At 43.7% G+C, this 13,087-nt stretch overlaps 1 protein-coding gene across 1 annotated transcript; it reads right to left on the bottom strand.

The window, feature by feature from the left end:
• Positions 1-6,894: 6,894 nt before the first annotated feature.
• Positions 6,895-12,872, bottom strand: ccnd1 (cyclin D1). The gene is made up of 5 exons (XM_080885831.1): positions 12,305-12,872; positions 10,778-10,993; positions 10,006-10,165; positions 9,703-9,851; positions 6,895-9,625 (listed from the first exon to the last, which is right to left on the bottom strand). The coding sequence occupies exons 1-5, from the start codon at positions 12,500-12,502 to the stop codon at positions 9,470-9,472; spliced, it is 879 nt and encodes a 292-aa protein (XP_080741957.1). The 5' UTR covers positions 12,503-12,872; the 3' UTR covers positions 6,895-9,469.
• Positions 12,873-13,087: the final 215 nt, after the last annotated feature.

The following is a 13,087-nucleotide window of genomic DNA, read 5'->3' as shown; positions in this document are numbered from 1 at the left end:
TTTGGTGCCCTGGGCGAACATTCCCTCTGGCGCGCCCCCCCCCCCACATAAAACGTTGTGTGTATGTATAAATGTGTGTATAATATTAAGGATTGTACATTAAACATAAAACTGTTGTCGGAACCATATTGAATTTCACCAGAGAAACACACACACACACACATATAAAGAGAGAGAGAGTATGCATAGTTGTTAGGAGCTGGGTTCTGGTTATGTGGTGTTTTTGTCTGTATGTGTTTTTTTGGTGCCTCCCTTTTTGTATAGGTAGGCGGGGCAGCGAGTCACTGAACCTGGCACACCTGTTACTCATCAGATGCATTCTTCAGAAGTGTTCTTTAGGAGCTACCTGACAGAAGACTAGTGTCAGGGAGTACGGCTGCAGTGACGCGACTCGGCTGACGTCGCAGTTGAATCGCACGGACGAGTGTGGTGGGAAATTTGAAGGTGGACGTTACGGACTGAGTGAATCGATTCGTTTTTGGACTTTGGACTACGGATTAGGATCACGGATAGTGGCAGTTGGCATAAACTGGTATGTGACTGGCTGGAATGGCGTCTCTGGTAGATGAGGATTAGGGCTGCCACGATTAGTCGACTAGTCACGATTACGTCGACTATCAAAATCGTCGACGACTGATTTAATAGTCGACGCGTCGTTTGAAGCTTTGTAAGATCCCAAAAGACGCAGGAATGAGTAGCAGGATTTAAGAGTGTAATAACGGACTGAAACAGAAGATGGCAGCACTGCATGTACACTTGCAAATTCCAAAACACAATGGAAGTGCTCCAGGACGCTAGGGGCAGTGTTGAGCTCGATTTGCAAAATAAACGGCAAGTTTGTCTGTATGGGACGGTCTAGTCTCCGTCGCGCTTCCCAGGTTGCCTAGCAACCATGATACTAACCGCTGGAAACGTGTCATACAACTTTGTTTGACAGAAATGAAGGAGAACATATTTTGTTAATTTGTTTGTTTGTTTGTTTCTACATGAGCTTTGTGTGATTTGATAAGTATCTGAGGCTGAGACCACAGGACAGTAAAACATGATTGTTGGGCTTCATTTTTGTACTGAACAGTCATAAAATCATCACATTCTCTGTAAGATTAAGCTCAGCTATTGAACGGCGCATATTTTGAAGTAAAGGCTTTAAAACCAAGTTAGTACAAACATGGCTAATGTCACATAACTTTCCCGACATGTGGCCAACAGTAATGTTTTAATGTTCTTCATTAATAAACATTTGCACATAAGTGACATAATATTCAGTACTTACTTCTGAAAGTTTACTCTTCGGCCGCTCCGCTTCCGCCGTTTTTTTTTTCCGGCAAAATTATCCACACCACCACCGCACTATGAAGTCTGGGATATGTTGGGCCATGAAGGCTACACCGACCCATCCTTAAAATTCAGGGAAATTAAGGACGCATTTGAGGGCTGCATTTCGAGCAGCCTTTGAATTGGGACAGCCTTCGTCGTGTCGCTGTGACGTAATCGGCCTTAAAATGCAGCCTTTAAGGCTGCAAACCCTGAATTGGGATACAGCCCAAATCCGGTCATTGGTACTTCCTGGCTTGTGTAGTAGTTACTAGGTAACAAAAGCTCAACACTGCCCCTAGCATCCTGGAGCACTTCCGTTTTGTTTTGGAGTTTGCATGTGTTTTGGAGTTTGTACGTGCTTTGTCTCTAGGGGCCACCATAAAAATGCCACCTTTTTCAGAAACATCCAACTAATATATTTCAGCTAAATCACAAGGGGAAAGAATTGCAACTTCAGTTGGAGCTTGTGAAAAGATCTTCTTCCTTGCAGGGAATTTCTTCCTCCCACTGTGATCCCACTTGAGGTTGTCCTATCCAGTGCTGGGTGTCTCTTCATGCTTTTGGACACTCTCTCCACCAATATCCTATTTCTTCACAATTATTATAGATAGTAAACATCTTCGTTAAGGCTAGAGAGCTCCCTGATTTCTTTCGGGTCCATATTCCTTGTCATGATATTTGCTGTTGATGCATGATGCGCTCGTTTGGAGGCAGCCCCCACATTGCTGGAACTGGTGGGTTTGGCTGCTGTTGCTGCTGTGCTAAGGCTGCTGGTACTGCCTGCTGTATTTCAGCCTTCAGATCCCTAGATGCTACCAATATTTATCCAGACCTTGCCTTTGTGTTGGCGGCTTCCATGTTCTTCTCTGCAACCTGACGTTTCAGCATCTCTTCTGTCAATTTTTCGATTTCCTTGCAATGTTGATCCTGTCTTTGACACATCTACAGTCTTTGGATTGCTTCTACCAACAGTTGTTTCAATTGGTCAGTTTCCCTCTGTAACTGCTAAAAACTCCTGGAGTTGCTTTAATGTAGTTTCTTCATCTTTCCTCTTTAGCTGAGGTGCGGCCTCTGCAGCTGCTGGTCCAGTCTAAGTTTCTTTTACACTCTGTGTTGGATGATTCTGCATCTCCGCTTCTTTCAACATCTGGTACTTGAAAAACTCTTCGAGCGGTCTCATATTTCTGGGACCATAAATGCCATTTTACTTTCTTATTTAAGTCTGACTATTGTGGTTCAAATTCCCAGCTTACTTTCAATTTGTTTTGTCTTGATGTTACAATCAATCTAAATATACCCTATATATTTTGGTGTTTATGTATTTATTTTGTTTGTAATTAGTTACTTAGTTACTTATTTCAGCTTCAGTTATTTTATTGTTCTTATTTTCAATTTCTTTTATTACTCAAAAAAATATTCTTTTTTAAAAATTGTTTGTTTTTATCTATGATTTATTATTACTCTGGTCTTTATGTTAATCAGTCAATTGATTTTCTTTGTATTCTTTTAAATCCTCAAACTATATTTCTTATTTATTTTAATCTATTAATTAATTATTCTTACATTATTTGATTTATTCCATCTATTATCAGTTCCATCTGCGTCCACCACGGGCTGGGGAGTGATCTGCAGTGTCACCCTCCTTCCACCAGGTGGAGCCAGATATCATCCATCCATCCATCTTCTTCTGCTTTATCCGGGGCCGGGTCGCGGGGACAGCACCCTAAGCAGAGAAGCCCAGACCTCCCTCTCCCCAGCCACCTCCTCCAGCTTATCCGGGGGAATACCAAGGTGTTCCCAGCCAGCCGAGAGATATAATCTCTCCAACGTGTCCTGGGTCTGCCCCGGGGCCTCCTCCCGGTGGGACATGCCTGGAACACCTCACCCAGGAGGCGCCCAGGGGGCATCCTTGTCAGATGCCCGAACCACCTCAGCTGGCTCCTTTCGATGTGGAGGGATGGTTGAACTTCTCACCCTATCTCTAAGGGAGAGGCCAGCCACCCTTCGGAGGAAGCTCATTTCCACCGCTTGTATTCACAATCTCGTTCTTTCGGTCACTACCCACAGCTCGTGGCCATAGGTGAGGGTAGGGACGTAGATCGACCGTTAAATTGAGAGCTTCGCTTTTACACTCAACTCCCTCTTCACCATGACGGACCGGTGCAGCATCCGCATCACTGCGACCGCAGCACCAATCAGTCTTTCGATCTCCGGCTCCCTTCTCCCATCACTCGTGAACAAGACCCCAAGATACTTGAACTCCTCCACTTGGGGCAGGAACTCATCCAAGTGGATGCCTAGCCAGATATCACTTATTCTTAATCCTACCACTAGTTGGCACTAATTTATATATTTTATAATTTTTTTTAGCTGTAATACCGTCTTTTGCACACATAGTGTTGCACTCTGTTGAATAGACCCGTGGTTACTAGTTCTTCACTTTTACTCAACCAACAAAGAACAACGACAAACAAAAGACATACATTTACCTCACTTTGCTGCTTTTATGGGAAGCACGATATCCAGTGTTGGGAAGTAATGGAATACATACGTATTTAAAATACAAAATATAAGTACCGTATTTCCCGGACTACAAAGTGCACCTGAATATTAGCCGCACAAGCTAAAATCAGGGGAAAATCCTGTTTTGCACATACATTAGCCGCACCTGACTAAAAGCCGCAGGTGTTTCAATGTTGACTTCTCATATGTAAGAGAATATGCACAAAGGGAATGGTCAGGAAAGAGATGGCTGTTTGGAGACATCACTTTTATTAATATTTTGAAAAACAAGTTATGGGCACATATTTGCATAACTTTTTAGGTATATGTACAAGTACTGGTAATTACAAGTACGAAACATGTACTGTGCTTCATAAATGAGTAACAAATGTAGTACATAACAATAACCTGCAGCACACCAGAAAAATAGATCCGGGCTACCTTTTAGGCTCAGGTGCAGCGACACGGCTTTAACAAGAAGAAAAGTCAGTCATTCACCATCTTTCTCTTCTTCCTGCGCACTAAAACCACCAAAGTCCTCTCCTCCAGTGTCGGATACAAACAGGCTCAGGATGGCTTCGTCATCCACTCTCCGCTTCTTTCCTTCGTTGTCACTTTCAAAACCAAACAAATCCTCGTTGTCAGTGTCAGAGTCGAACACCCTCAGAAGGGCCGTGGCGGTGTCCTCCTCTCCATCATGCAGCAGTCCAGCCCTTCAAAATCCGTTGGTGATCGTGGATGTTTTCACACTTTTCCACGCTGTCATGCTCAACTCCACCGGTGGATTCTAACTTGCTTTTCGCAAGTTTATCGCCGCTCGTCATCCACGCCTCCCGCTGAACGCGTAGCGCTACTTTGAAGTTTGTTTTTCGCCCTACTTCGTATGGCACTACGTTGCCTGGTGGACGGATATGTGACCAACATACCACTCTTGAACCCTGATTCTTGCATGCAGAGAAGTATATAAACACAGTGAGTTAAAAAGGTGACTGAAGAAGAAACACTCAGAGCATCGTAGGAATCCCCCAGCAGCCTAGACCTATTGCAGAGCCAGAGGGTCCAAACCCCATCGCCATTTGGGCCAGAGCCCAAGGGTCCTGAGCTCGCCCATGCCACCGGAGCTGTGGGTTTCTGAGCCAGCACCATCTGTGCTGCCAGAGCCCGAGGGATGTATTCAGTTTGGTCCTGCTTCATCTCGTTCTGCTCTGTCTGTGCCAGAAGGTCATCCCTTCCGTCACGGCAAACCGCCTGAGGAGTTCCGTCTCTTTCGCTGCCGCTGGCCACTTGCAAGACTGCCTGAGGTGTCCCATTGTCCAGAGTCTCCGTCACTGGCCGTGTCTCCTCTGTCGTTGGCTTTCAGAGTTTCTCCATCTTTGCCATCAGCCTCTTGGTCCACCATTTAATCTTTACCTCCACTCACTTCCTCTTCTTTATTTCCAAAGTCATCCTACAGCTACTATCTCATGCTGCCTAGCTACAGTCTCCCCTGACATCACCCCACCCCATGCAGTCTCCCATCTCTTTCCGATTGCACCTTCTGTACAAGATGTAGTTCACCTGTGTGCATCATCCTCCACTTTTACAAGTCACACTATTTTCCTCCCTCTTCTTGAAGTACATGTTCACCACAGCCATTTCTATCCCATCACTATCTGACTTTCTATAGTTCTCCCCTTAACATCATGTCTGCTCAACACCTCAGTTTGAACAGGTGTGATGTTTCACCTGTTACCTTCACCTTTATGTTCTTTTTAGGTCTATGTCAATCACTACCCTCTCCCCACTGGGAACACTCTGTACCACTTCATCCAACTTCAGAATTCCCCTCCAATCATAGGATCCTGTTGGTCCTACGTTTGGAGATGGCCGAGTTTGTAAACAACACAATTATACAGATTTCAGATTGCTTTCCCTCTTAAGGATCATATCATGATGATTATTGTGGGGTCTTTACCTTACAATATAAAGCCCCTTAAGACAACTGTTGTTGTAGTTTGGCAGTTTAAAACTAAAGTTGAACTGAATTGAATTGAAAGTCCCCAGGGCTTCCTGGGTGACTCACTCACTCATGAGCCATGTCAGGCCTTGGAAATATTCATTGCAATCGCATTTGTCAATTGTGGGTGTATACATTCAATCCCGGTTGAACCTACTTTGATTACCTTTTCCAGAACTGAAATCTCAACTTCCATCTTCCCATCAATCAACTTATTGTTCATGGTTAGACTCTTACTGTCTACGCGCCAAAGTCCAAGGGATCTTTCAGGAATGGTAGTGGAACTGATTTTTGACCTATTATTTTCTTATCTCAAACACAATGTTTTACAGAGCAGGTTAGGTCTGCAGCATGGCAACATAGCCTATTAAGAAATGATCTATCTTTGCAACATCTAAATCCCAAGTTTAACCCTGAAGTTATCTTACTAAGCCACAAATCTTAGCTCTGGTCTTCATAGTTCTGGCCTCCATCTCTCATGCCTTTCTGCTTTAGAGTGAGGTGGAAATAAAATGAACCCTGCCAGAGTTTGATCAATGGTTTTAGCAGGCAAAACTTCAGTAGTAGCTAGCTTGTTTTTGAGTGCTGCTAATGAACACTGAAAGTTATGCCACACACAGTCCTACTGCCAGACTGTAAACTACTGCTGAAAAATAATCCCTGAACAAGAAAGAAATTACTCTGCAACCCTTAAAAACTATATTACACACTTGTGACGTGTATTAATGTGTTTGGTATAGGTAGAGTAGGTCATCGACTAATTGAAAGTTTGGTAGTCTGATTCCTGGCTGCTCCAGTCTGCCTTTTAAATATCCTTTAAAAGGCAGACTCTGGTAACCCCAAGGTGCTCTTTGATGCATCCATCACAGTAGAAATGTTAGAAAGCACGCCGTAGAAAAAGCATAGTGCTTTTATGAATGAGGCATGCTGAATAAAGCGCCAAGTACTCAGGTAGAGTAGAAAAGTGCTATAGAAGAACCACTCCATTTAATATATTGTTCAGTCTTGCAAAAACACATTCAGTTATAGTGAGCAGGTTTGAGCTCCTCTGGACCAAAACAGGCAACCAGTTTTCCAGATTCCATCTAATGTTTTTATTGTGTTGTCAACACAAGGATGAATACACCGTTCCAGTTGCAAAAAACTGGCATGAAGCAGACACAAATGTGTGGAATGATTTGTGAAAACATTAAAACAGTCTATGGCTTACTGAGCATGACACTGAATCTACATACAAATTCAAATCAACTCACTGACAGTTGGAGCAAAAAGCTTTTTCTTGTATATAAATATAAAAAGGGGAAAGGAAGGCCACTATGGGCCTAAAAGGAAAGATAAAGTCTCTTTCACCGAGACAGCTTAGCACTCAACAGAGTTATACATATCCCATTTTCTGTTATGGCACCAGTATCAAAGCATGCCCTGGACTCGCTGGTTTCCATTGCAGATGCTTCACCTCAAATAGTTTTATGCAGCTAGTAGGCACTGAACCAACAAGTAGAATAGAATATAACTAAACGGAAAAAAAAGACTACAAATTAGAGATAGTTGTTGACTGTCACATGAGGTATTGTGGATCAAAGCATTTCTGTACATTGTCTCATTTTTCCTTGTTTTTGGAATATTATGGAAAATTTTTCTGTAGTTATGAACAAAAAAAAGATCACATAGAATACACAAGAAAAATAAACAAATGAGGATGTCAATAACAATTTCTATGAGAAAGTTCAATCCTAAAATGGCATTATATCGACATATGTATAAAACAACCAAAATGTAGCAGCAAACAGGAGAAAAGCATGGTTTTTAATCAATTTTTTAAACATGTAGCTGGAATTTATTTTCTATAGCAGCGGAATACAAGGAGTGTTTCTCTCCTACTCTATCCTTAATGTACAATCAGAAACCTATTTTACAAGGTTCCTACACAGTGTGACATGCTCACAGAACTCACGTTTCCCACGCTTTGACTCCATGTAGTAGAGAGCTCTCCTTGCTCATGGTAACCTGTCCATCCGTATGTATAAAGTATATATCAACCTGAACATGACAACATCCCCGTGCTGTGTAGGAGCCCTTGTATGAAATATACAGCAGTAAGACGCACCCCATTGGTGAGCCCTCAAACTTTTTGCCACTTCTTTTGCTGGCTTCGCTTCCCTTTTTCCTCTAGGCAAGTCCCAAAAAACGCACACCACGTCTTTTAGGTTTGTGCAAAATCAAGTTAATATTTTCACCACTCTCTTTTTTTAAGCTTCATTGCCCTCATAATCTATGACACGTATGTGAGCTGGGCTACAGCAATGGAGAAGAATTACAGAGACTAGTTGCAGTTTGACCTGTTCTGGAGGAAGAAATAAGCTTGAATTTAACGTCAGCTCATGAAGCCATGGTCAGCATGAACCTACAAAGATAAATAATATGTTTTACTATACAAAAATGATTTGAACTATTAAAATAGTACTTTTTACGTTTAGCTCTGGGCCTTTAACATTTGGCTTTGCACACATTTAAACCTATAAAATCATGACGTCAGAGCAGCTCTACCTGTATGAAACACTGAGAACTGGAAGGCAGCTACAGCGAGCCACGGTGCTGAGCAGCTTTCAGTTTCTGCCACAGTGCTCAATTCTGTGTCCCACACCATGAATCAGATCCAGGCATAACTGGGTGTAACTGTCAGCAAGTACTCCCCACACTCTCCATCATCAAAAGACTGTTTTCATATTGTTTTACAAACTATCACTGTGACTTTTAGCTGAGCCAGCATCACTGACCAAAAGTGCTTTTCTTTAGAAAACAAAGTTGGAATGAATTACGTCTAACTACACAGAGAAAGAACAGACTGTGGACTGCTCTGTTTATATTTGATTTTATCAAATAACAGGTAAATGGGTAAAGCAAAAATCAAAGATTGACCAAAGAATTTCCCTAGTCCAAACCTTACAATAGCAGTCCAAAGTCTTTAAGGGTGATAGAATGTGAGCATCTCACCCTACGTTTGCTTTAAGACAAACAAACAAACAAGCTTTGAAGAACAGAAGCATAAAACTAACTAACTGAGAGGTTTAAAATGATACATAATAAAGTGACTAAATATAAGCAAGCAGGGTATATGAGTGTCTGCACTACAAGACAAACATGGAAACTTGGGCAGGAACTCTAAAGCATTCCGACATAACAGAAAACGAAGTAAAAGACGAGCCTCTTGCTTTCACGTGAAGCCCTGATGACAGACTATGAGAACCTACTGTACACTTTGGGATGTTTTAGTAGGCATGCTCAGTCTGCTTTAATTGAAAGATTCCTAATTAACGTGTGAGGGAATAAGAAAAACATTTGCCTCTGTGGCTTCAGCTCCAGCCCCACAGAGCTCATTGATATTCAGTGTCTGTTCTCTCTGGTACATCTCTGTAGAGTTCATTTCTTTTCCTGGCCTGGGAGGGGACGCTGGCAGGACATGTGACAGGGGTGAGCATGGTGAGCATCCTATCTTGGCAGCCGTAGTGGACAGCAGGCATGTGAGTGACACGCTGGAGGAGGAAGGGAGGGAGGGAGTTCAAGTGGGGTGCCCCATCCCTGGTCCGCCCGTTACCACCCTCTGACAACTTTCCCTCCATCACTGCTCATTGTGCGACGTAGGTCCGGGTCGCCTCAGATGTTGATGTCTCTGACGTCTGTTGGGGTGCAGGACAAGTCCGCGTCCTCGTCAACTCGTTTAGTTTCTGTTGTGCCATTGTGCTGTTGTGCCTGTCGCAGGCTAGACTCCAGCAGAGACTCTATCTGCTCCTGACATGACCGCAAGCAGTCCTGCAAGCACAGAATTGAGACTGAGTCAAGACCAATTGCACTGCAAACATCAAATAAGTGACAAAACGTTTCCATACCGGGTCGCTACGAATGACCTGCGACAGGAAGTTAGTGAGGTTCTGGGAAGACAAGGACGCATCTTGGCTCTTCAGGTAGAGCCCTTGAACAGCTGCTGCTACACTCCCTGCGGCCACCATTGAGGGAGGGCTGGCAATGAAGTTGACATCTGTTAAAACAGCACAACAAAGTTTTCCAGGGATGAAAACAACTGCACGCTCATTGCTAACCTGAGAAACTCAGAACTCTGTTTTCTGCTTACACACACACACACACACACACACACACACACGCTTGCATTAAGGACAAAGTTCATGTCACACCTGTAGCACACAGTGCCACAAAGGTCTGGGCATGTTTCCTGAGGATCTGCTTGGTGGAGGGATAGATCTTCAGCTTGGACAGGAAGTGCTCGATGAAGTCATGAGGAGTTACTGAAGCCAGATCCCACTTGAGCTTGTTGAGAACCAGCAGCTCCATTTGCTGTGGACGGAGCAGAACAGAGGGAGTCACTCAAACTGATCCGTATACAGTACAAGTGTCTGTGGTGACATGTATTTATTCTAGAAGTTATTTTAGGTTTTAAAAGTTTTATCTAATCTGCTTTTTCTTAAAATGACATTTGACATCAAGTTTCTGTGTCCCCATCCCGTCCAAATGTATACAAACACAGTCATCCACAAAAACATATGCTGCAGTGTAGGAACATGAATAATTGAGATATGCTCCTTTGAAGGGGAGCACACAATAGAAGAAGACTGTGAGACTGACTGGAGCCAATGTTGGTTATTGGCAAGCATGTGCAGGTCTGTCCTATGACCACTAGGTGTTGCTGTGAACCAGATTTTTCTTGGCAGCCACTGAAACCATTCATGAAATCAGAGCGGCCTCCAGCCACCATGGGAAAGTCATCCGCAGCCATTCAGACACTGCTGCACATTTCTGCTCTTAGTTCAACGTCATTTCAATACAGTTTCCTCCCTCCCACCCACCACGGTGACACTAACCAGATAAACTGCAAACATTAGGTATACTGTTCAGTGCATATTGTGCTGTATGTGTTATGCAACATCCAAGTGTGCAGAAGTCAATTACCAGCAGTTCCCCGGGCAGGACCGAGTTGTCCGTGTAAATACAGAGTTTCTCCGCCGTTAAGGGCACAGTCTCCTTCATTTTTGATGCTAGAAACATGCATGTGGCTCCGAGCAGCTGTAGTCTTGTTTTCCTGGTGGCCTCAACTGATAGAAATCTGTCCAAGTAGTTCATAGCGAGCGGAAAAACCTCCTCCTCACATTTCTGTTCCTCGCAGACCTGGGAGGGTAGACAAAGCTATTAGAGTATGCTTTTGCTCGGTTCCAGGAACTTCCAACTCATGTGCATTGCGGAGTCTTTGTCTCTGCGTCTTAATCCGTGCACAGCTGTTTGCGTTCAAGAGCCGCACTGACGACAAACGACATTAGAACAAATTACAGTCTGCACATTAAATATGTTTGAGTTGTTTCAATTTCCTCACCACTCTATTTAAAAAAACAAAACGTAATTTCAGACCACACCGGAATAATGGCAAGTTCACACGCAATGTATTTATTACGTAGTTTGGAGTGTTCAGCACAGAAAGCAGCCGAGAATTAGTTTGCAGTCAGTTCTGACTGAGACACAAAGGTGGCGTCCATGCAAGTTCCACACTCCAATTTCAACTTCGTCATCTTTTCAAAAAATATTTAGAAATATTTAAAAATTATCTGGCCGTGTTAAAATAGGATTTAAATGATCCTTATCGAATGACTAATCGGATGGGACACAAATGTACCCGACTGCAGTCCAAGTGAATTCAAAAGAAAATGTTTTTTGCGACGGGCTTTCACGTGTTGCAGGCAGCACTTCCCCCGGCGCCCAGATGCACAATTTCAAAAATTAATAAAAAATACAAGACAGCACAGAATTCATTCCAAAACTACACGTAAATGTTTAAAAACATCTCAAGTATTAAAGCCGACTCCAAAATGTCATTTCTTCATTTTACGCTTTCTAAGAATATCCATTTTTCGTGGCGACCTTCACACGCAGCCCGGACCGTCGGCAAGCACAACAAAGTTTAGCAGCGGACAGCAGCTAAACGAGCGCCAGCAGGCACCGTGCAGCCGTCTCATCTTATACAGGCATTTCTTTCCGATATTACAAAGTTATTGTCATTTCTGTTGACATTATTGATTTTTAAAGATATTAAAATCTTCCTCCTGTACGACAACAAAGATGGCGCATAATACTGGCACAGAGCAGACTGCATACGTGTACATTGCTGTTATTTCGGAATATTTTTTCCGATCTCGTCAACATTTAATGCAAGAAGCAAAAACATGCGGAATCCAAAGAAATAACTAAGAAAGGCAGCCGACTCGTGGTGGAAAGCGAGAGGCCGATCTCCGCTTATAGGTGAAGGACCACCCAGCACTCATCGGGACTTTTCAGAGCCTTTATGTAACATGCACAGTAAAATAGCAGACGGAGCCGCACAACTTTCATATAACGACCAATATGCCACCTTCGGGTGTACACAGAGGTTAAGCAAGCGACACGCCGTCGGGGAGTTGGAAGCAAAAAGTTAAAGTCAAATAAACCAACCTCCAACATCCAGGTGGCAACTATTTTTCGCATTTTTGGTACAATTTCTTTCTGAACACACTTGAAGTAGTTTGGCGAAGGCAAGTAGTTTTCTTCGGCCTTGAGCATGGTGTGTAGAACTCGGTCATTGAGCAGGTTGACGTCCTGGTAAGCTCTCCTGATTGAGTCCACCTCACAGCACAGCAGCTGGTCCTCCATAGTAGGCTAATTCTGCTTTGAGTATATTTATCACTGCCGATAAAACTTTCCTATCTCCGGGTTAAGACGTCACCGTGTAACAGTAAGAAGACGCCGGAGCACAGAAACCCACAGCCAGCTACTTTTCTCGCCACTTTCTTCTTACTGGGCTGCCGCTGCTGCGTGCTGTTACTCCGACTGTGTGCGCCAGCCCTCTGGAACAAACCACTTCGCACTGCGAGACAAAAACCCCTGCCTCGCGCTCACCAAACACGCACGAGAACACACACAAAGTTTATCAGCGAACACGCACGGCGGAGGAGATGACGTCAGCTGTTGTTAAGTGTTGGGGGTGGGCAGAGGCGGCAGGGGGTCGGATCAAAGAGATAAGCAGTCTGCAAAAGAGCGCGCGAGGAAGGGATTCTATTATAGCGCTATACATATATATAAGAAAGAGAAGGGAAGACCTCCCTCCTCGCGTCTCTCCCCCCTCCTCCTATAGCCTGGTACCTTCTAAAGAGGAGGTGGGAGGTCCGGGGTCAGGGAGACGTCTGTCCCTTTTGGAAAGGATATGCCAGGGGGTGGTTGCTTGTTATCAGTAGGGGG

Source organism: Rhamphochromis sp. 'chilingali' (genome assembly GCF_963969265.1).
Source record: "Rhamphochromis sp. 'chilingali' genome assembly, chromosome: 6".
Lineage (NCBI taxonomy): Eukaryota > Metazoa > Chordata > Actinopteri > Cichliformes > Cichlidae > Rhamphochromis > Rhamphochromis sp. 'chilingali'.
This window is presented reverse-complemented; position numbering and strand designations above follow the sequence as displayed.